At 43.0% G+C, this 22,768-nt stretch overlaps 1 protein-coding gene across 1 annotated transcript in view; it reads left to right on the forward strand.

The window, feature by feature from the left end:
* The first annotated feature begins 3,340 nt into the window (after positions 1-3,340).
* The window catches only part of Tlcd4 (TLC domain containing 4), a 29,142-nt gene continuing 9,714 nt past the window's right edge, over positions 3,341-22,768 (forward strand). The window contains exons 1-5 of the mRNA XM_052179333.1: positions 3,341-3,434; positions 3,787-3,951; positions 7,783-7,872; positions 10,245-10,303; positions 12,559-12,653. Coding sequence (XP_052035293.1) covers positions 3,797-3,951; positions 7,783-7,872; positions 10,245-10,303; positions 12,559-12,653 — 399 coding nt within the window. The 5' untranslated portion in view covers positions 3,341-3,434; positions 3,787-3,796. The remainder of the gene's footprint in view (positions 3,435-3,786; positions 3,952-7,782; positions 7,873-10,244; positions 10,304-12,558; positions 12,654-22,768) is intronic.

Here is a 22,768-nt window from a genome sequence, read left to right on the forward strand (position 1 = left end):
TAGCTTCCTGGGGGACATTGAAGCCATCTCTAGATGAGGCCTTGATTTGACATGACTGATTAAGCAAGCAGCTGCTTATTAAGAAACAGATCTGAGATAGAACAATTTAATTAGCTTCTGTCTGCTGAGCCTTTAATAGAAGCCACAGCTTGACTATATGGTACTCTTTGTTTAGTTATAAATGGAACTTCGTCCCTTGGCAGAGAAATGCTCTCATCATATACCCCAGGAAAACAGAAAATAAATCTGCTGAAAGTATAAAGTATGGGGGGTTGGAGAGGTGACCCAGCAGTTAAAAGCTTGTACTATCCTTTCAGAGGACCTGGGTTCTTCTCATCGAAGCACCCATGTGGTCACTCCCAGAATCTGTAACTCTGGTCCAGTGAACCTGATGCCCTCTTCTGGCCTCTGCTCGCACCAGGCAGGCTCTAGGTTTACATAACATGTGCAGGCAAAACACTAATACACATAAAATAAATCTTTTTAAAAATATATAAAATCTTTGTCCACCATAACAATTCATTCACAAAAACTAGGACTCAGGGGAAGCAATATATGTTTTTTTTAATTTTTAAATCAGTATTTATTTAATGCATGTGTGTATGTATGCACGGTGGGTGCACGTAAGTGTCGGTGTGTGTATGTATTGTGTGTGTGTGTCCTTGCATGTGTGTTAAGGCATACTCGTGGAGGTGAGAGGATGATTTGCAGGAGTTGATGTTCTGGATCCACATGTGGGTCCTGGGGTTGGAACTCTGTGTCAGGTTTGGTGACAAAAACCTTTTACTGGCTGAGTTACACTTTGCTTAGTCCTTCTTTCTTTATTCTTTCTTTCTTTTCTTTTTTATTTTTATTTATTTATTTATTTATTTATTTATTTATTTATTTATTTATTTATTTATTTATGTTTTTTTCAAGACAGGGTTTCTCTGTGTAGCCCTGGCTGTCCTGGAACTCACTCTGTAGACCAGGTTGGCCTCGAACTCAGAAATCCACCTGCCGCTGCCTCCCAAGTGCTGGGATTACAGGCGTGCGCCACCCCCACCCCCCCACCCCCAACCTCTTTCTTTTTTTTTTAAAGACATTTTTTCCCTGTAGACCAGGCTGGCCTTATATATGTGTGTGTGTGTGTGCGTGCGCGCGCGCGCGGCATGTGCCCATCTGTCTGTGAATTCACAGCAATCTACTTGTCTCTGTCTCCCTAGTGGTGCAGCTGCTGGGAATAAAAGCATGCACTCCTCCTCCTGGCCCCGAAATGCATTTCTTAATGGTGAATTGCTAGTGGTTTCTTTAGGATATTAGCTAGTTAGTAATTCACAAACCTGGTAATGTGCAGTAAGTTTTATGACAACTTTTAGGAAGCAGCCAAGAGATGCACTGAATTTTGACAAAAGTGCCAGCAGCTCATGCATGCTCCAGGCCGTGGTGAGCATCCGAAGCCTTCAGGCAAATCCTGCCCGCTGTGGACTGAGACTCTTGTGTCTTCTGGCTACGGATTCCACTCTCTCTAGTTAGCCACCCCCTGGCTTCCAGGTTTGCATTTGTTTTACTGCCAGAAAAGGTCGCACGTGGCACTGTCACAACACATTCAGTTGATACACAAAACCTTACTTTCCCGTATTATGTGATTAATAGTAAACCTAGACTAAAAGGCCACAAATTAATTTAATGTCCAATACACATATTGAACTAAAAGAAATATAAAAAGCAAAATAAGCAATAAAGTTAATGGAGTCCTACAGAGAAGAATGGCGATATCAATAATTCTACGGGCGGGGGGGGAGAAGGAAGGGACTTTATTACTGATTTAAATTATGTGCTGGTTGGCAGGGCATGAGGTGGGTTTAATGCTGTGGCTCAGGCAATGACTTGGTTTTTTCTCTGGTTAGTTGGCTTCAGTAGGAGCTTGAAAACGTGTATTGATTCATTTCCCTCTCACCTGACCAGCCTGTGAGAGAACTGCTGGGCTGGTGGATACGAGCGCATGCCTCAGCTGGGCTGGTGGATATGAGCGCATGCCTCAGCATGTCTGGTGGATATGAGCACATGCCTTAGCTGGTCTGGTGGATATGAGCACATGCCTCAGCATGTCTGGTGGATATGAGCACATGCCTTAGCTGGTCTGGTGGATATGAGCACATGCCTCAGCATGTCTGGTGGATATGAGCACATGCCTCAGCATGTCTGGTGGATATGAGCACATGCCTTAGCTGGGCTGGTGGATATGAGCACATGCCTCAGCTGGGCTGGTGGATATGAGCACATGCCTCAGCTGGGCTGGTGGATATGAGCCCATGCCTCAGCTAGTCTGGTGGATATGAGCACATGCCTCAGCATGTCTGGTGGATATGAGCACATGCCTTAGCTGGGCTGGTGGATATGAGCACATGCCTTAGCTCTTTTTGGTCTGAACATACTTAAGAATTTCTTTTTTTTTATTTTTATTTCTATTTTATTTATTTTTTGAGACAGGGCCTCACTGGTACTCTGGCTATCTTTGTAGACCAGGTTAGCCTCAAGTCATTGAGATCTACTTCCCACCTGCTGGGATTAAAGGCATCTGCCACCAGGCATAGCTCCGAGATTTTCTTAGGAGCCAAATAAAGTTCAGTTCAGCAATATAGAAAATGTACTTTGAATGTGTATATACATATATGTGGATACTACTGTTCTTTCCACTAACTGTTCCAAAGCGCTTTTATTTTATTTTATTTTATTTTTTAAAGTAAATAAAACAGTTTTAAAAACGATAAAAAGCTTTTACATTACTGTGGAATTTTTTGGTCTAAAGAAAAATATTAATATTATCACAAACTTATAGTTACAGTAGAATGGTTTTTTGGTTTTGGTTTTTAAAAGATCTAGTATTTATTTGTTTATTTATGAGGCAGAGTTTCTCTGTGTTGCCCTGGATGTTCTGGAACTCACTCTTGTAGACCAGGCTGGCCTCAGAGCCACAGATGTCCACCTGCCTCTGCTTCCCAAGTGCTGGGTTAAAAGCATGAGTTACCACTGCCCCGCAGATTTATTTAATAGTTAATTGCATGCATATCATTGTGTGGACATGAGTGCAGTACCCAGAGGCCAGAAGAGGGTGTCGGCTACCATGGGCCTGAAATTACAGAAGGTTGTAAGTCACCCACTGGGTGCTGCGTGCTGGGAACTAAATTGTAGTTTCCTTCAGGGTCACAAGGGCTCTTATCTGCTGAGCTATTTTTCAGCCTGGATGGTTCTTTTACATTACTTCTTTCTTAAAATTTAACCTTTTTATTCAATGTTGTATCTCACAATACAATCAGTTTTTAACTTTGTAATTTATTTTTTTGTTTGTTATTGCAGGCAATGGTCTATGCCTTTGGCTTTAATGATTCTTAGAATTTATCCGACCAACTCCTTCAATTTATAGATGAGAAAACTGAGTCAACGAGAAACAGGTGATTTATCTATATATAATTAAAGCAATACTGTCAAATGAGTAATTGAAGGTGTAGCAATTGAAATTTCCTCTTAGTGTTAAATTCCTAAGATAAGTTTGAATCATGATGCTAAAATGTTTTTTACGGTACAGAGATCTGTGAGGCACTAGAGTACCTTTTAGGACCTTAAAGTACATTTAAAGTATTTTTGTTTTCGGTGACAAATGTATGATGACGACCCTAGTAAATATGAAGAACATAGCGGCTGTGCGCTGGCGGTGTGCCCGCGACTTGGCCATGTGCGTGTGCATGTGTGTGTGTGCTGGTGTGGCCGTGTGACTGACGGCCACTTGCTGTGCTTCCCCCTCAGGCTGAGGACGATGGAGGCCAACACCACGGTGGCCATCGGCACGGTGTGCAGCAGTTTTGTCGTCTTCCAGCTCCTTTTCCATTTTGTAAGTTGCTGGTTCTCAGCAAGAGTTTCTTCAGGTTATAACAGTCTTAGCATCGAGAAGAAGATCGAATGGAACTCAAGGTAAATGTAATAAAATGTAATAAATAAAATGTATGTGAAAATGTAATACGCTGATTTAAAATAGTCTTATGAGATCAGAAAAGTCACCATTTAGGCTCTTAAAAACTTTTGTTTGATCTCAGGAGCAGAAGAAAGGATTTTTACATCAGATGATGTCAGGGAGGGCAGAGGGGCTGGGTGCCGCTGGGGACGGCACGCAGTGCTCTTCGAAGTTCTGGGCGCAGTTCCCAGCACCCACACCACAGTTTGCAGCCGCTGTAACTCCAGCCCAGGGAATCTGGTGCCCCCATCTGGCATCCATGGGCTCCAGGCGCACAAGCGAGAACAGCATCCATGCACATGAAATAAGGATTATTATTATTATTATTATTGTTATTTCTTCCAATGAGGTTTGGGAAGATTGAGTAGACTCTAGCTGACTGTAGGAAGCTCTGTTTTCCTCTCTCCAAAGTTCACAACAACAAACACATTTATCTTATGTAGTGTGGATGTTTATCTTGCATGTGTGCCTGTGCACTGTGTGCTGGGCTGGCCGAACCTGCTGAGGACCACAGGTGAGTGCTGGATCCCCTGGGTCTGGAGTTACAGACAGTGTGAGCCTCCTGTGAATGCTGGGAATTGACCTTAACCACCGAGCGTTCTTTCCAGCTCATGCATCATTATTTTTAAAAACCTTTTCTGACATTTGAAGATAGAGTGGTGGGAAACCGGAGAAGGGGGAAGAGACTTTTCTGAGTGAATTTTGAGCTTTTTTTTGTTTCCTTTTCAATGTGGTCAGAAGCTGTAAAAGCTTTCAAATCTACAGCTACCCAAGACATGGGGAGGACGCAGGGAGGTGGGAGTAGAGATGAAAATGAAAGTGGAAACTTACTTATTTTTTTGCTCAGTCTCCTCTCTGTTCTGTGGCACAGGAAATTGTAATGTGTGAAACTGAGTTCTGCTTCGAAGAGGGGATCTGGTCTCCTGTAAGATTCATTTAACTGTTCTAATGGGGTTTCCTCATCTCCCTCTTTCCTGCTTCCTGCTCATATACTTATGTACTTAGAGCTTAGCGATAAAGAGTACAAAGGAAAGTTGGGCTCTTTTTTCAAAAGTATAAATTTATGTCTTAAAACTCAGCTTCCAGCTTTGAAACATGCTCCAAACCAAAGACAACATTTTTTGGAAAAAACAAACAAAATAAAATTCAACTTTTTCCACTTGGTGTTTTTTTTTTTTAGCTACTATAGGATTTGCATTTTTGTCTTTCAAGGAATATGATTTAAAAAAAAAAAAAAACCTTAGGTGTTTACTGATAGCAGCTTTGAGAGCATAGACTCTTGTTGTTGTTGTCATTGTCCTGGGGACTGAATTCAGGTCCTCAGGATCGACTCACCCTGGGAGGGCACTGAAAAGGAACCTTTCTTTTTTTCTTTTTTAGTTTTTTTTTTTGTTTTGTTTTGTTTTGTTTTTCGAGACAGGGTTTCTCTGTGTAGCCCTGGCTGTGCTAGAACTAACTCTGTAGACCAGGCTGGCCTTGAACTCAGAAATTCGCCTGCCTCTGCCTCCCAAGTGCTGGGATTACAGGCTTGCGCCACCACACCTGGTGAAACTTTTTAACATATGGTTACTAACCACTGTTCAGGCCTTTAGGAGAGGCTGTGTTTCCCTCTCATAGAATAGTCTTTTGGATAACTGTTAGGTGAAGTGTTTGAATGGCAAGAGATGGTGCTACACCTTTAATTCCAACACTTGGGAGGCAGAGGCAGGCAGATCTGTGTGAGTTCCAGGCCAGCCTGGTCCTACTGCTCCAGGACAGTCAGGCCTACACAGAGAAATCCTGTCCTTTTCAAGCAGAAATAAATAAATAGAAGCAGTGTTTGACTTCATATCAAGGAGCTTACTTTTTATACATGTGAGTACACCACCATTGCTGCTTTTAGACCCACCAGAAGAGGGCATCGGATCCCATTAGAGATGGTTGTGAGCCACCATTTGGGTGCTGGGAATTGAACTCAGGATCTCTGGAGGAGCAGTTGAGCTCTTAACTGCTGAGCCATCTTTCCAGCCGGAAGGAATTTACATTTCTATCCTGCTGTTCTCTAAGTGTGCTTGCTTTGGCTTGGTTCACCAGATCCGTTAGATTAGTTACACTTCCAAATGCTGCCCCAATTTACAACAGTTCCTTTGTCACTAGCCAGACTCAGGAATTTAAAATACAATTTGGGATAGCATGGTTTATCCACTTAAGAGATCTAGCTGATCAAGTAGACTCGTGGAGTTCAAGGTCCAGCGAATGGTTCTAATGTGAAATGTAATATTGGTTGATGAAGTTCCTTTGCTGTTAGAAACTTGGGGAGTCATAGCATAGACGTCTATCTCACTTCAAGTTTCTAGTTTATCCCTGCATCCTTCATTTTAATGAAAAGAGGCTTCGTTACTTGTGAATTCTAAATAAAGATTAAAAACTTTGAAGCTGGCTTAAAAAGCCAGCCTCATTTTGTGTGGATGATTGCACGGTGTCTCAGAGGGTCAGGTTGCAGGCCTGGGTCAAGGACTAGATTGGCACAAAGAATGGATTTTCATCCAAAACTTATTTTCTGCTATAAAAGGAAAGAACCTGGATCTTATGAACTGTTTCACTTCAATATCTCCAAAAAAGAGTTGCTGGGGGTGGGGTGGAGGTGGGGTGTGGCTCTGTTTGTATGTAGCTTGGGGTGTTTCTCTAGTATTATAAAGCCCTGGGTTGTGTCTGTAGCACCCCGTAAAGCCAGGCCTGGTGGCTCCTCTGCAGTTCAAGCTCTGGGAGGTGAAGCACAGGTCTCAGAGGGACAGGTGGAGGATTTCCTGGTGCCATTGCCTATACTCCAGGTTCTCACAAGTTCAAGCCCAGCTTGAGGGATCTAGCAGATGTACCTATCTCAAAACTCAGCACTACACAACTGAATACAAGCAGCAGATCAGAGGTTCTCTAGTCTCTATTATTAGGAAGTGTTTTCATAATAATGGCGAAGGGCTTCCATGAGCATCTATCTGCTATTGCTCCTTGAAGATTTGTCACATGTGTGCCGATGCGTGTGGATACTCACGGAATCTCTAAGGCAATGCACCACCGCCAAGGCACGGCTCATTCAGACTGCTCTGGAATACCGCCGTGGGCCGGAGGTGTGGCTCAGTAGTGGAGCACTTGTTTGGCATAAGTGGGCCCCAGGTCCCCTCACTAGCAGTGAGGGGCATAAGAAGGAGCCATTTACGGACAGTAGATGTGGAAGTCATTCCTACCGAGAGCAGAAACTCATCCTGCGTCCACACTGCTGCTGCTGGGACTTGAGGTGTTCAGGGTTGTGGGCTTACCAACTGAGTCAGAGAAATGATTCACCTAGGATTATAGAACTTGTTCATGTGAAAGTAAGACTGTGGCCCTATGGTTTCTAAATGACTTTATTCCCATTGTCACTGTCATTATTATTATCATTATTACTTGATTTCTTGAGACAACATCTTGTCACGTAGCTCTGGCTGGTGTAATACTTGCTATGGAGACCAGACTGATCTTAACTCCACAGAAATCCATCTGCCTCTGCTTTCCGGTGGCTGAGATTAAAGGCATGTAGCCCCCCCACCTCTGATTTGGTTATTTTTGGTGTTGGGGATTGAACCTAGACCTTCTGCTTGCAAGGCCAGTGCTCTGCTGACCCCTCTAAATGACAGTGCTAGGCACTCCCAGATGTGCGGGACTCCTGCATCACTCTGTCCAAGGTGCGAATCTTTCAGGATGGAGAATGCCGCAGAGGAATAAGTTGTCCGTTACAAGGACTCTGAGATCTTTACGTGTACCTCGTCTTGTTTCAGGGTAGTATCTACGTGCCACTCTTTGCTGGTTGGAACTTTTGGCTTATACCTCTTCTTCTTCGATGAGGCTACTATAGCTGATCCGCTCTGGTAAGCTGTTTCCTTCCCAGCTACTTAATTTGATGCGTGCTTGCTATTAATTATTAATAAAAGCCTCATTTACGTTCCTTTAAAACAAAGCATATCGATTATCTCTGATGGATGCCTTATTAAAGTGCTTATATTTGGCCCTACTTAAGCCAATTACATTAAATGGCTTTAGATTTGAGCACAAATGTTAAGGGCAATTTTGCTTTCATACTGCAATCGCCAGCTCAGACAAGGAGAATACGATTAGTTGAGGAAAGCCAAGTTAGTGCAAACAGTTGTGAGCAAAAGAGTGTCTTCATTGAGCTAGGACAGTCAGCTGGAGTAATCAGTGCTTAAGATTTGTCGTCAGAGTTGTGTGTGACATCATTTGCCATCAGATAATTGAAACTGGATTTAGAGATGGCCATGCTAAAGGAATTAAACCCAACACTTATATAAATATTTGATTTAGCATATGTAATGATTTAAGATAACTGTGAAGATGCTGTAAACATTGAGTACAGTTGTGGTTACAGAAAGTTTGCAAACTGATGGAGTTAGGAAGGCTTTGGTCAACTTAATAAGGAACTGGAGGGTGGGAGTACTGATGTGAGGTGGCTCTGTGCCCTTTGGGACACGGGACAGTTTAACCAGGTGTTTGATGTCACTATGTGACTACAAGGGTACCATCCCAGCTGGAACTGTGAAACTCTCCCTCCAGGATTTACCAGCTGATACATTATTTCATACCTTGATCAGAGTTTGTATTCCCAATCTAAACAAATCATAGCTTTAATTCCCCCCGTGGTTATTTTCTTAACATGTTTGCAAACAGAACCAGTCCTTTGAGAAGTAAATTTTATTAAAAAAAAAAAAGTCTCTCCTTTGTCGAGTTTTGCCTTGGTAACTTTAACCTAATGTAATTTATACATTTTGCAGGCTTTTTTTCCCTGTGACTTATTCCAGGTCTATCTAACTTTTCTGGTTTGCATTTATAGGTCAAAATGTATGAGGATAATGTGACTTCTCTTTTGTGTTTTCCCTGCTATTACCAGTTTCATCTTGTGTTAATTTCAAAGAAATGCAAGTTACAGACCATACAAAGGATGGAATAAAGCAGATCTGTCCCACCCTAGACTACTGAGGTGCCCAGCAGGTTGTAGCCTGCCTAGGCTGGAAGCCTGAGTTTAACCCCTAGGACCCATATAAAAAGTGCAGTGAAAGATCAGACTTCTGAAAGTTCTCTGACCTCTACACACATACACACACACACACACACACACACACACACACACACACACACACACGCTTAAACTCAAAAATGTGATACACATATGCAAAACACATGCACAACACACATGCGGTAATAATAATAAAAAAATGAAATAGAAAAATTTAAAAGAAATACATTGTATTTATACAGATTATGACCCTGGTTATAAACACCAGGGTCAAATTGTCCGGTTCTGACTCTATTCATGGCTCAGAGTGATATTGATAGGATGATATTGCCTCAAAATCAGAGGGAAGATAAATGATTTCTTTATTTAATTGGGACCCTGCTTCTAAGTAAGGCATTTAAAAAAACAGCATCTAAAATTCCATTTCAGTCCTTATTTGAACAAATCACATGAAGATAAGTCTTTTTGTAAAATTAAATTTTTGTACGTTTTAAAATCATGTATGTATGTGTGCATAAAAATTATGGCTATTTGTACACTCAAAAGTATCTTAGCCAGCACTGTTCTCAGATAGGTTTAGAACAGAGCACTCAAAGGTATCTTAGCCAGCACTGTTCTCAGATAGGTTTAGAATAGAGTCCAGAATCACTAATGATTCATTCATACATAGGCCAGTGGCCCTTAGGAGTCCTCTAAGTGCATTGAAACTGGTAGATGCTGCTTCCTCGTTTAAAGAAGAAGCAAACCCTGTGTTTACGCCCAAGGATTTGGACCCTTTTGGGAATAGTTACAAGCACTACAGAAAATACTGGGCCGCCCTTGGTCATCCTTAGGCAGTCTGCCTTTGACTCTGAACCCAGTGTGGATTGGTGTTAGGTGGTTTCTTAGGAGAGGTCAGCCTAGCTTAAATGCCAAGAATCAATGCTTGGTCCGTAGGAAGATCCTGGAGGCTGGCATGGGCTTAGAGTAAACCTCATGGGAAGTACAGGCAACAGGTATTCTGGTCAAAACAAATCCTGTGTCTGGTGCGCTGGTGCATCCTGTGATCCTAGAAGGGCGAGTGAAGGCAAGACAGCGGGAATTCAAGTTCCAGGTGGCCCTAGCAAGTCTGAGGACTGCTTGAAGCCTTGCCTTAATAAGTCAAATGAAAGAAAACCATATGTTTAGGAGGATAACGTGGTGTTGCTTTTGTTTTGTTTTAAACATGTATAGGGGTGATCCAACGTTTGTGAACATAAACATTGCAACTGCTTCCGGCTACCTCATTTCCGGTAAGTCGTAACATTGTTTATTGCCTATTACTTTTTAAACTAGCCATGGAATAATGCAAAGAATGTATTATTTATGTTTTCAGCTAATATGAAAAATAGCTTTAAGGGTCTGTGCAGGGAAAATAGTCGATGATGGCAGATCTTGAAACTAATTCCTCTCTAGATCTTAGGAAAGGACAGATTTACACACTGAGACTGCAGATAACTGAGGCCTGAGCCAATGCTCTTTGTCTTCTCTAAGGAGCCTATTACTCTAGTTACTGTAAAGCTAAAGCCTGGTTCCTGGCCCTTGAAGACTGTATCAGTAGCCAGGAGTTTTAATTGTTTGGATAAAGTTTTCACATTTATGCTGTCTAGAAATGATAAGTTAAGGTATGGACTCCTACTTGAATTCCCCCTTGCTCTGTTCCCTTTCTTGCTGGGTAGGGTTTGGATTGGCATTTATTACAGTGAGGACAAGGGAAATAGAGAATATGCCATCTTAACTGCAGTTAGAAACATTTTAGTATTTCTTAATATAATGATAAAGAGATCAGCTGAAATTTGGACATTTATTTAAGAATACTATTTTATAATTCTAAAACTTACCAAATAAGTGAAAGAAAATACAAACAGAAAGAGAATATGGCACAACAGTGATAAAGGCAGGGTGAATTTAATGGAAGATTTATGTGTCATGAAGATGAGAATTGTAACAAAAATAATTATATTGAAATAAGTACCTCTTTAAGAGGAAGGGATAAGTTTTAGGGAAATGATAGGTAGACTGTTGATTTGATAACCCAGTTTAAAAAAGGAACTTGTCAACATATTAGGAAAACATTTCCTCGTTTGTCCAAAAATAGTGTCATTGACAAGATCAAACAATTCAGTGTGCCACATACCTGGGTTAATGCTACTGTCACTGCAGAATAGCAACCCTCAGGCAATCTGTTTTATGTTCCTGTAGTTTTGTTTTTAAAGCAGGTTGCTTGTAGCCCAGGCTGGCCTCAAACTTGCTATGTAGTCAAGGATAACCTTGAAGTTTTAGATGCCTCAACTTAAAATTGCTGGTATTATAAACAGTCACCAGGCAGCGTATGTAGTGCCAGGGACTGAACCTAGGGCTCCTGAGTGCTGTGTAAGCCTCCGCAGAGCTACGACCTCAGCTGCTCCAGAATCTTGTACAAAATAAAATTACTAAATTCTCTCAAGACAACAACCCATAACACAGGGGGCCACACACAAATGTGTGGTTATCTCAGTTTTCTTTACAACATGCTACAAAGCGGTGATAGCTCTGACTGAGGTGTGTGCACCCAAGGCGGCCTGGGAATGGATGCATTTAGGGAAAGGCACCGGGTAATTCCTGAGATTCATTCTTATATTAAATTTCTCAGAGTATTTGGATTCTCTTTAAAGTTTATGGTTTTGAGTCCTCTTTCAAACTGTTTGTATGTAGTTTTGTATTCATAACCTTTACTTTTAAAACTGAAGTCTCTACATTCTCTGCTCTGTTAAATTCAGAGTTCAACCATTTGCTAGAGAAAATAGTGTTAATCTGAGCAGTTTCCATGTTGTTAAACTAAACTATTTTCTGAATCACCTGAGAATCTCTTAATGAGAAATCGTTGCCTTCTCACTCTTCTATCTCTTCTGGATAGTCAGTTTTTTGTGGTCTTATTGGTTTTCATGAATATTTAGCTATGTCATAATGTATATAATATACATATAATATATATGTATAATACATATACATATTCCTGTGGGCAGTAAGGTAGTATCTGTCTATATCCCAGCATTGAAAAAGGAAAATAAGGAGTTACAGGTGAACCTTGGCTACATAGCAAATTGGAAGCTAGTTAAAGTACATGAGCTCTTTCTCAAAAAAAAAAAAAGCAAAAAACATTATTATAGAAGACATGATAATTGTATCTTTTACCTTGCCTGTTTGCTTTGATGCAAGGCTAAAAATCAAAAACTTGCAATCAAGTTATTTTTGATTGATCATATTTTTGTTTTGTTTAACTCTGGAAACAAGTTAGTATTGCCAGATGTTGGCCTTCATTCCCACCCCACCCCCCTTCTGAGATAGGAAACATCCCCTAGTCTGACAATCTGAAGTAGCATCAGCAGGGATGGTGAGACGGGTAAACAGGAACAGATACTTTGTTCAAAAGTGGGTGGTATCAGAATGGACAGACAATGTGGTAAATACACTTATGAAACCAAGCAGCTTTTTTTCCAATGTGACATCTCATTTTTCTTTCTTGCAGATTTATTGATTATACTTTTTAATTGGAAAGTGATTGGTGACAAATTTTTTATAATTCACCATTGCACAGCACTAACTGCATACTACTTTGTATTGGTGAGTACCAGCGTTCACAGTAGCCTGCAGGCACTGCTGGAGACTGAGGCTGAACAGGGCTAAGCCTATAAGTCTTGTTTGTTGTTTTTGTTTGTTTTGAGACTGGCTGTCCTGGAACTCAGTGTGTAGAGCAGTTAGATCTCACACTCAGACGTCCACTTTCCTCTGCCTCCTGAGTGCTGGGAGGTAAGGCCTGCATTCTGTAAGTTTTAATTCACAGTGGCCACATTCAGATGTATGCAGGGATCACTCTTAGGTTAACTTATAATAACTAAAACAACAAATTCTCATGTGTTTAGTTTGGATTTGGTCTTTTGAGGTGGGGTCTCACATAGCATAGGCTAGCTGAGGCAGTCTTGAGCTAACACTCCTGCTCCTTTTCCCCGTTGTACCAGTTGCACCAAACTTATATTAAAAGGGCATCCCATTACAATCTGATTCTTAGGGGTCATGTGCATTTCCTCCAATGCTTTTGGGTTCTTTGTCTTTTAAGTAATAGTAATGATAATTCACATTAGACAGTGACGAGGCTGGTCATAATTACGGTAATTTTTTGAGAATTTCATAAGTGAGTGTACTGTATTTACGTCATCTCCTTTGCCCTCCCCCCAGTCCCTCCCGTACACCCTCAGCTCTTGACTTCGCTGTCTTCACCTCTCAGGTGAAGACATGACAGGCATCAGCCTCCACCCCGACTCAGTGTGTCTTTATATATTCATAAAGCAAGTCAGGCAGATGACACTAATTATTTGAGTTTCCACTTAAAAAAAACCTTACTTAAAACCTTGCAGATGCGAACACTTGTCTTTCTAGATATATTTGTAATGTAACAGCCTTGGATGTGTATAGATTTCTGTGTGCTGTGCTCCCTTACATGGACGTAAGCTTAGCTATTATAAACAGCTGTTCTGTTTTGGCTTCTGGAATCACAAGCTTGGTAAATGGCTGGCTGGGCATAGATTGACAAGCTGAAGGCTTAATTATATGAGTCAAATACTGGTTTCCCTTTGGACATTTATGTCTGCTTTTAAAGAATCAGACGCATGCTGTTTTAAAGGAGAAATTCATGGTTGTCGTATTTAGCAAGTTGATGAGTAAGGCCCGTTGCCACCCTGTTGTTTTAATGCCTTCCTCTGTTATGATGTTTTAATATGAAATAACTTCATCTAAAGTCAGTCTATTTATCCCAAAGCAGAGTCCTAGACCAGGCTGGTCTTGCCTCTGCCTCCCAAGGGCTGGGATTGAATAATTGGCCACCCGAGTTTTAGGGCAGAAATCTCAGCTCCCGTGGCCCCATCAGGCCTTTAGTGACACCAATGAAAAATGGTGAAAAGCAGAGAAAGGAGATTTTGTCGATTTGGAGAAGATTGGATGCCCCGAGTTCATCTTCAGATTACTGACATGAGCTTCAGTTTTAAATAGAGGAAGACTTGGCACGAGACAGTAGGTATGCATGGGCAGTCTTGGTCAAGGTGTGGTCCTTTAGATCACTGTCTCAGATCTGGTCCTGCAAGCTGGTCCAATGAGAAGACGACTAATCTGGTTTCTTGAAGACGATTTCTCCGGCTCAGGGTGACCTCACCATTGTCCTCAGTATGTGTGGTGGTCTATCTTTCAGTCCCCTCAGGTTCTATTGTCACTAAAATCTGAGGTGACTCCAAGTTTAGGATAATGACACAGACCCATCTTTGAGAGCCTGGTACTTCATGAAATACCCAAGGAGACAGATGAGAAATGAATGTGGAGGTGCCAGGCCTACATTGTGCTTCTAGTTATCCTGTGGGACCAGGGGAAGTCAGTGCATCTTAGCAAAAGCAGCTTCTAAGGGTCTGCTTTGAATAATGCTATACTTTTTTGAATATATAAAGGGTTTTCCCTTATGTAGAAAATTCACAATTCATTTTGTTACTCTAAGAAGGCTAACAAAGTAATAATTCCTTTTTCTGAAGTCAAATGTTATAAAATTCTTATTATTTGTCATTATGTAGAAGCACTTGACTTCATGTCTGCAACTGTTTAAAGATCTTTTTCTTAAATGATTTTGTTATTGGAATTAAGTCAAATAGTAGGAATAGAAGCAAGTTTCTTCCAGATTTTAAATACAGACTCTAGTGAAGAAGTACTTTGACTAGCAGGATGCAGGTTTAAGATATTGCAGGTTATACTTATGATTTTAAACACACACATGTATGCATATATATTTATGCATATGTGTTTTACTTGCACATATGCATATGTACCACTTGCATACTTGGTGCTTGGGGCAAGTCAGAAGAAGGTATGCCTTGGAACAGGAGTCACAGACAGTTGTGAACTATCATGTGGGTGCTGGAAAGTGAACCCAGGTCCTCTGCAAGAGCAGCAGGTGTTCTTAACCTTTGAGCCATCTCTCCAGCCCCATATACCTAGGTTTGCAATGCCTTTGTATGTGTGTCTGAGCATGCTGTGTGTTTGCATGTATATGTGTGTAGGTGTGTGTGTGTGTTTATGCCTGTAGAGGTCAAAGGTGCTAGTTAGGCACCATCAGGCCTGGCTTTTGTATATATGGTTGCTAGGTATTGAATTTAGTTCCTCCTGCTTGCAATAGAAACTTTTACTGACTGAGTTTTCTCCCTAGCCTTGGGCTATATAATGTTTGAGCACTCTTTGTACTCCCTACAGCATTTATTAGATTAATTTTTTCATACCAAAGTAGTTTTAAATCTTAGGAACTCTGCTTCCTTCTGCACAGAGAGGTAACCATGCTGTAGGTCTTTAAAGTGCCAGTCAGCTTTCACTCCTGAGAAGAGATGCTGGTTGGCCAGGGGAGGGTGGCATTAGCTCTTACTGTGGGGACATGGATTGATTTATGCTTTAATGCATTAAAACTACTTGTTTATTGTGTGTGTGTGTGTGCTTTGTGCCATGCATGTTTGTGTACCATGTCTGTGCTTGGTGATCTTGGAGGCCAGAAAAAAGCACTAGGTCCCCCAGACCTAGAGTTACAGATGGTTGTGATCTACCATGTGGGTGCTAGGAACCGAACCTGGGTCTTCTGGAAGAGCAGCAGTGCTCTTGAGCTTTGAGCCATCTCTCCAACCCCTTAATACCCTATTGACAGACATTCCCCCAGACTGTGGCTTTCTGTCCTAATTTCTTTTTTTCATTCTTTTTCCTTTCCTTTTCTTTTTTGTTCGCTTTCCTTTTTCCTTTCCTTCCCTTCCCCTTCCCCTTCCCCTTCCCCTTCCCCCTTCCCCCTTCCCCTTCCCCCTTCCCCCTTCCCCCTTCCCCTTCCCCCTTCCCCCTTCCCCTTCCCCCTTCCCCCTTCCCCCTTCCCCCTTCCCCCTTCCCCTTCCCCTTCCCCCTTCCCCCTTCCCCCTTCCCCCTTCCCCCTTCCCCCTTCCCCCTTCCCTTCCCTTCCCTTCCCTTCCCTTCCCTTCCCTTCCCTTCCCTTTCCTGACTCAGTGTGGTTAGTTTTCTTTTTACTCGGGCCTCACTGCAGGCCAGACCTGTGTATCATTAGTTCGTTCCATGAAGGTCATCGCCGCAGGTCCACATTCTCAGCTCTGCGCCCCTGCAGCGTCCTAGCATCTATTATTACACTGACCTGCTGCAGTTTAGGAAGAAACTTGGGTTTCTAATGGGTCTTCATGGATGCGTATAAAAGTATTGATTGGAGTATGGTGTCTTATGGGTCAGAAGTTCTGTGTCGCTTCCTTTAACAATTCACCCCAGTTTCTGCATTTTAAAAATACTTTAAGGCAATTGTGTATGAAAATCCTATTGAAAGTGAAAGACTTTGTTGTGCCACGTGCACCGAAGTGGTGCTTTGTGATAAACTCTAGAATTAGGAAGAAACTGTCACTTTGTTTAGCCTTGGCAAAAATATCCAGGGCTGTGGAGCTATTGGCCGGTAAACGTTGGCACCCAAGCATGAACCTCAGCCTTTGTGTAAAATCGTGGACTTGGTAGCATACACCTGTTATTCCTGCCCTTGGTAGGGGAGCCAGGTGCAAATTCTAGCCAGCCAGTCAGCCTAATAGGCAAGTTCCCCACCAGTGAAAGACATAAGGGGGACTGTGACTGAAGACGACCTCCAAGGTTGACTTCTAGCTGCCACATGTGTGGACACAGACACCTGTACACACATATGCATGTGCATGCAAACATACATACATCAAACATTTTATCTACCTAACAATGCCATAAAATAGATGCCACTTCTTAGTCTATGGTTATTGGAGTTAGGAAGTAAAATCCTTAGCTTAAAAACACTTGTTTTTGAAGACAGAGTTTCACTATGTAACCCTGACTCCCCTGGAATGTGCTATGTTGGCCAGACTGGCCTTGAACTCTCAGAAAGCCACTTGCCTATAGAGGCAAGTGCTGGGATTAAAGGCCATGTGCCACCATGCCCAGCTAGAAAGAGTTTAATAGTGTATTTATCTGTAATCAACACATGCAAATACTGTGTCCTCCCATCTCCCCCCATTAGAATAGCCTAGAGATAAAGTTAGGAACTGAGTAGGTGGCTCAGTGGTCAAAGATCTTGCTTCGTGACCCTGAGGACTGAGCTTGGAGCCCGAGAACCCACATAAGTGCCTGGTGGATGCAGCAGCCCTCCCGTTGATTCCAGCCTTAGAAGATGAGACGTGGGTCCCCAGGGAGAGACCGGGTGTACATCACCAACTCTTGGGCCCTATTGAGAGGCCCCACTGCAGGTGATAAGTTGGAGAGGTAAATGGAGGGTGATTTTCCACATCAGTTTTGGGCCCCACATGCACAATCAGTGTGTGTCTGCAGACATGCATGCGCACGCACACATGAAAACAGTAGCTACCATGGCCATGGTCACCCTTCTGTTGTAGGAATTTGTTTCAGCATTTACTATTCGGCCTTGAATGTTTGATGTGAACATTCTCAAAAGTTGCAGGCATAGCTGAGTTTCTATTTGGCTTGGGATCTAGACTTGAACTGTTAAGAAAAGGGAAAAGTAAGCAGGACAAGATGGCAGGACTGGGAGCAGCACTGACTGCTCTTCTGAAGGTGCTGAGTTCAAATCCCAGCAACCACGTGGTGGCTCAACCATCCATAACAAGATCTGACTCCTTCTTCTGGAGTGTCTGAAGACAGCTACAGTGTACTTACATATAATAATAAATAAAAATCTTTTAAAAATAAAGAAAAATATTATCTTTAAATAAAAGGGCAGGACCTTTGTCTGCCATTTCTCAGTTCTCTGGTAACAGGGATTTGCATATTGGAAGTAACTTTAGCTAAGTTGTCTTCTTTTTAGCTTTAGCTTGCTGGGATTTTAAATCACATTTTCCTTTCAATATGGAAATAAATAAGGAAAGGAAACAGCCGATGGACTGTTCTGTCACACTGTCACATAGCAGCTCAGATAGGAGAGAGACTGGAAAAAGGCTGATCCCTTGTATGCGGAATGCCAGGGTGCTGAACCTGTGTGGCTCTCACCGGCACATTGTGCCTTCAGTCACAGCCTGGAACATTTAGCTGGGATGGCTCCTCCGCATCTGGAGAGAGTAGCTAAATGGCTGCCACGTCTCCAGCAGCACCTATATGCCCAGTCTCCCCCGCTCTCCCCCTCTCCACTCTCCCTCACCTTCTCAGCGCTTCCACAGCCCTTTACAGCCTCACACCTCCACAGTCTTTGCCCTCAGGCCTGTCTCCTTCCATCCCATCCCTCCTTTCTCCCTCCCACCTTACTCCCTCCTCTCCTATTCCTCTCTTTGACTGTCTGTCCTAGAACTCACTATGTAGACCAAACTTGTCTTAAACTCAGATCTGCCTCAAGCCGCTCTTAAACTTTTCTGTCCTATAGAAGCTGCTGGGAGTGCCTGGAGCTGCCGCCTTGGTAGTCACCCATTGTTCGTGCCACCAGTGTAGCCCCCACCACCACAAGTGGACAGTTATTTTGGATGATGACAATGTTCTGCTTCACAGAGGCTATGTACAGGGAAAACAGGACTGCAGCCTGTGGATGAAGAAAATGTTGCTTAAACATCCAGGAATAGAGGCACGGTAGAGCCATGGGTGTAGGAGGCACCTCCCTACCAGGTTGACATCTGATCCAGAAAGGCTAGCAGGTCTGTGGTTAAGGTCATCTAATGTGTTGCAGGCAGACGACTTAATAATCTGAAGCTGACTTTGGCAAAATAGGAGCTCCTTAGTGGTGGCAGGGCAGTTTGGGTGGTTCTCTAAGTCCAGCTTCTTCTGGTCTGGACTTCCAATACCCAACTTGTCAAAGGTCACAGCAATGCTGTTCATTGGCTGACTCTGGAACTCTGAAGGTGGCAACAGTTCTCCCAGGCCAGGATTCCTCCCTTTCCGTCCCGGGCAAAGTTTCCACACTGGGCAGCTGCTGCTGTGGCTAGGCATGAGGGGGTGGACTTGACAGCTGTCAGTCAAGCTGCTGAGCTGCCTTCTCTGATAGTTCCAGTCACTTAAAAAATAATATTTTGCATGCAGTCAACAGTTTTCTTCAGTAAGCTTAAAAAAATAATGTTTAACTTCTAGATATTAAATAACCTTAGCTTGGGCCTCTGAGCTGTCTCAGGGTTGGTATAAGCCTGAGATAACATACACATTCAGATTAGTATTTTACTGTGAAATTAGATTTTCCTAAGAGCAAGCTTATTATATGACTCTTCAATTGAGATGCCTAGGATTCTCAAGTCCATAGAGAGGAAACAGATTCCAAGTGGCTAAGAATTGGGCAGAGGGCTAATAAGAACACATTGTGTCTGAGTTTGAAAAAGCTCTGGGAGTACAGTGCTGACAGTTGTGTGACAGTCGGTTGTCCTTTCTATCGCTGACTCTACACTTCTAAAACTGTCGTGTTGTCTATATTTTATCACAGTAAATTAAGAAAAGAAAGCTTGCGTATGAAAAATTAGGAAGAACTATTGTGTTGGACAGTATACTTTTAAAATAAAGCTACATGCTAGAATGATAAGCCTAAATAGCATAAAGAGCTTGTGTTCACATTTAGATTTAATAACCTGTGAAAGAGAGAGATGCCCTGGTGGTGGCTGACCACATTCCATCAATAGTATATCGTGTCTGAAAAGGAAAGCCATCTTCAAGTTTAGACTCCCAAGAAAGGCACAGTGTCTCATTAGAAATGCTCTATTCGCCCGGTCAGAGCAACCCAGTGTAGGGGTAGTGGACCCCTGTCCAGAGTTCCTGATCTCAGACGTTCAGGACAGACAGACTCAGGAGAACAGCCAGTGGGCTGTAGAGGAAGGGTTAGATTAGGTAGCAGTTGCATTAAGACAGACAATTGAAGGCCCCAGAGAAGAGAGCCTGGACAGGAGAGTGGTCACAGGACACCTAGCTTTGAAATGTCCCTGAAATGCCAAGGGGACTGTGAAGGAGAAGAGAGAGGAGACTTATTCTCAGCTAATGCAGACATTACTAATGTGAATGTGCAAACTAGAGTACTTCGAACTGAGAGGTAGGTGTGTGTGTGTGTGTGTGTGTGTGTGTGTGTGTGTGTGTGTAGGACAGTGGCTGTCACAATGAGGATGTGAATCTTAGTGTGGTTTCCATTGGGGTACTACTTCAGAAAATAGCAATCTAGCATCCAAGTGGCTGGGACAGGAAAATAGTAAGTTTGAGCCAGTCTCTTCTATAGTATAGCAAGACCTTTTCCCAATAATTAAATAAATAAATAACCAGTGACAAGTCCCTAATTACTGCAGTAATTTGGGGAATGAAAAGATCTTGGGTCAATTTCTTTTTCCTCTATAGTATTGGTTATATATTACAGTCAATAATATTGTACATATATACTTTTTCTGAATATTCTGGGAGCTTTTGAGATATGTTGCACTAAATTCAGCCTTTAAAAAGCCCTCATGCAGGCAGTGGTGGCACACGCCTGTAATCCCAGCACTCTGGGAGGCAGAGGCAGGCGGATTTCTGAGTTTGAGGCCAGCCTGGTCTACAGAGAGAGTTCCAGGACAGCCAGGGCTACACAGAGAAACCCTGTCTCGAAAAAACAAAAACAAACACACACACACAAAAACAAAACAAAAAGCCCTCATATCGGTTGGGGGTGGGGTGGGAGCCCATGTTCTTTAATCTCAGCATAGCATGAGGGAGGCAGAGGCAGGCAGACTTCTGCTGAGTCCAGACCAGCTCAAGCTACACAGTGAGATCCTGTCTCAGCAAAAGTTCATGGAATATAAAGTAAATAAATTAATTAATTAAAAAACTTTGATATTCTCAGAAAAAAACTAGAGACGTTTTCATAGATCATAAAACATTATGGAGAGGGTCCATGGGAGGAGACATCTCCTCTTCTTGGGAGATTGTCAAGAGTTGGACTAACAGGAAGTGGGGTTTGTGGAAGCATGGTAGGCTTAGCAGGAGGAGGGGTTTGTGGGAACATCGTATGTGAGTACACATTTGGGTAAGACATAGCCACTGAGGGATGGGTGAAAATTCTGACTAACATGCTTGATTTTTCTACAGTTCACAAAATGGTTATAGGATCCGTAGCCACAGCACTTGATAAAGCTGGCCTACTTGTGATGTTTTGTAAGGAAGAAACCAGAAGGCTAGCATTGTGGTGCACACCTTTAATCCCAGCACGTGGTAGGTAGAGGCAGGTGGATCTCGAGTTTGAGGCCTGGTCTGTAGAGTGAGTTCCAGGGCAGCCAAAGCTACCCAGAGAAACAGGTGGGGAAGGAAGAGGGAGGGGGAGAAATAAGAGTTGGGGAGGATATTATTAGCAGGTTAGAGAGGAGAGAGAGACCAGAGTGGGGGAGGATATTCTTAGGTTTCAGGTGCTGTAAGCTCTGTTGGAGCTCAGTGAGAACGATAAGGCAGCATGGACACGTGGCTGTTTGCCCTGACAGTGGCTCTGTCTTCATGGACCTCACAGGCATTTTTTGAAAGGGGAATTCCCAGAGTGATGTCTCAGGAGTCCTGGGGAGGAAGCAGGTCTTCTCCTGACCCAGCTCTGGAGCACACTGGCCATAGATACCACAGTATCCATCAATCAGCTGAGTGGCAGCTGGCTTCAGAGGAGGAAGGAGACCTTCAGTGCTTGCTGACAGGAGCCTGCATGTGCGGAGAGAAGGAATCTCAGAGATTGTTCCCATGTGGCTGGCCAGTTTTAGATTGTGCAATAGAAAGGGTTTCTTTTTTGGTTTTTTGGATTTTTTTTTTCAAGACAGGGTTTCTTTGTATAGCCCTGGCTATCCTGCAACTCACTCTGTAGACCAGGCTGGCCTCGAACTCAGAATTCCACCTGCCTCTGCCTCCCAGAGTGCTGGGATTACAGGCGTGCGCCACCACCGCCCAGCTAGAAAGGGTTTTCACTTTATGCTTCTAGTTGGCTTTTCTTCAGAGGTGAATGAACTCTTGGCCTCAGAGGTGATGCTCCTGTTTAAGGCAAGATTTCAGCTCAGGAAAAATGGGTCAACTGCTGTGCCAGTCTTTGTGGATATAACAATCAATAAGGTACAGGATTCAGGCCCTTCGCAGGTACTGGGCCTGTAACAGGCAGACAGAGGTCTGCATAGAGAACCTGACCTAACTGGTAGTTAGGGGAGAGTGTTTAGGAGATCGCCTGGAAAATACTGTCTGGTATGCTGGAGTGTTTGTAAGTGAGTGCTAACCACAGTGAAGAGAGTTAGTTAGCTCCTTGAACAGAAAGGTCTTGAGACCCTGCTCAGTTTGCAGTGTGCCGGAATCACCTGCAAGCTTGTGAAAATCTAGATTACTGATCCCCAACTCCAGGGTTGCAGAGTCGGTATGTTTGGGGCTTACCCTTTGAGGCTCAAGGGTAATGCATGTTTAGTGCAAAGTGCTTGCTGGGGAAGTGTTAGGGCTGGAGCGTGGATCCCTAGTACCCATGCAAAGCCTGTCCCGGCTGTGTGCATCTGCTCCTCCAGCGTTGGAGGAGGGAGAGAGTCGGATCTCAGAAGGTACACTCTAGGTTCAGTGAGAACCCGTCTGAAGAAGTAAGGTAGCAGTGGAAGCTGGTGACATCTGCCTCTGGTGGCATGCATGAGTGAGTGCACAGGAGGCATGTGCTTAGCACATAAACATCTCAGAGGGGAGTGGCCACTGTGCCGGCTCAGCAGGCAGAGGAGAGGTAG

The sequence above is a fragment of the Apodemus sylvaticus genome, chromosome 4 (assembly GCF_947179515.1).
Source record: "Apodemus sylvaticus chromosome 4, mApoSyl1.1, whole genome shotgun sequence".
NCBI lineage: Eukaryota > Metazoa > Chordata > Mammalia > Rodentia > Muridae > Apodemus > Apodemus sylvaticus.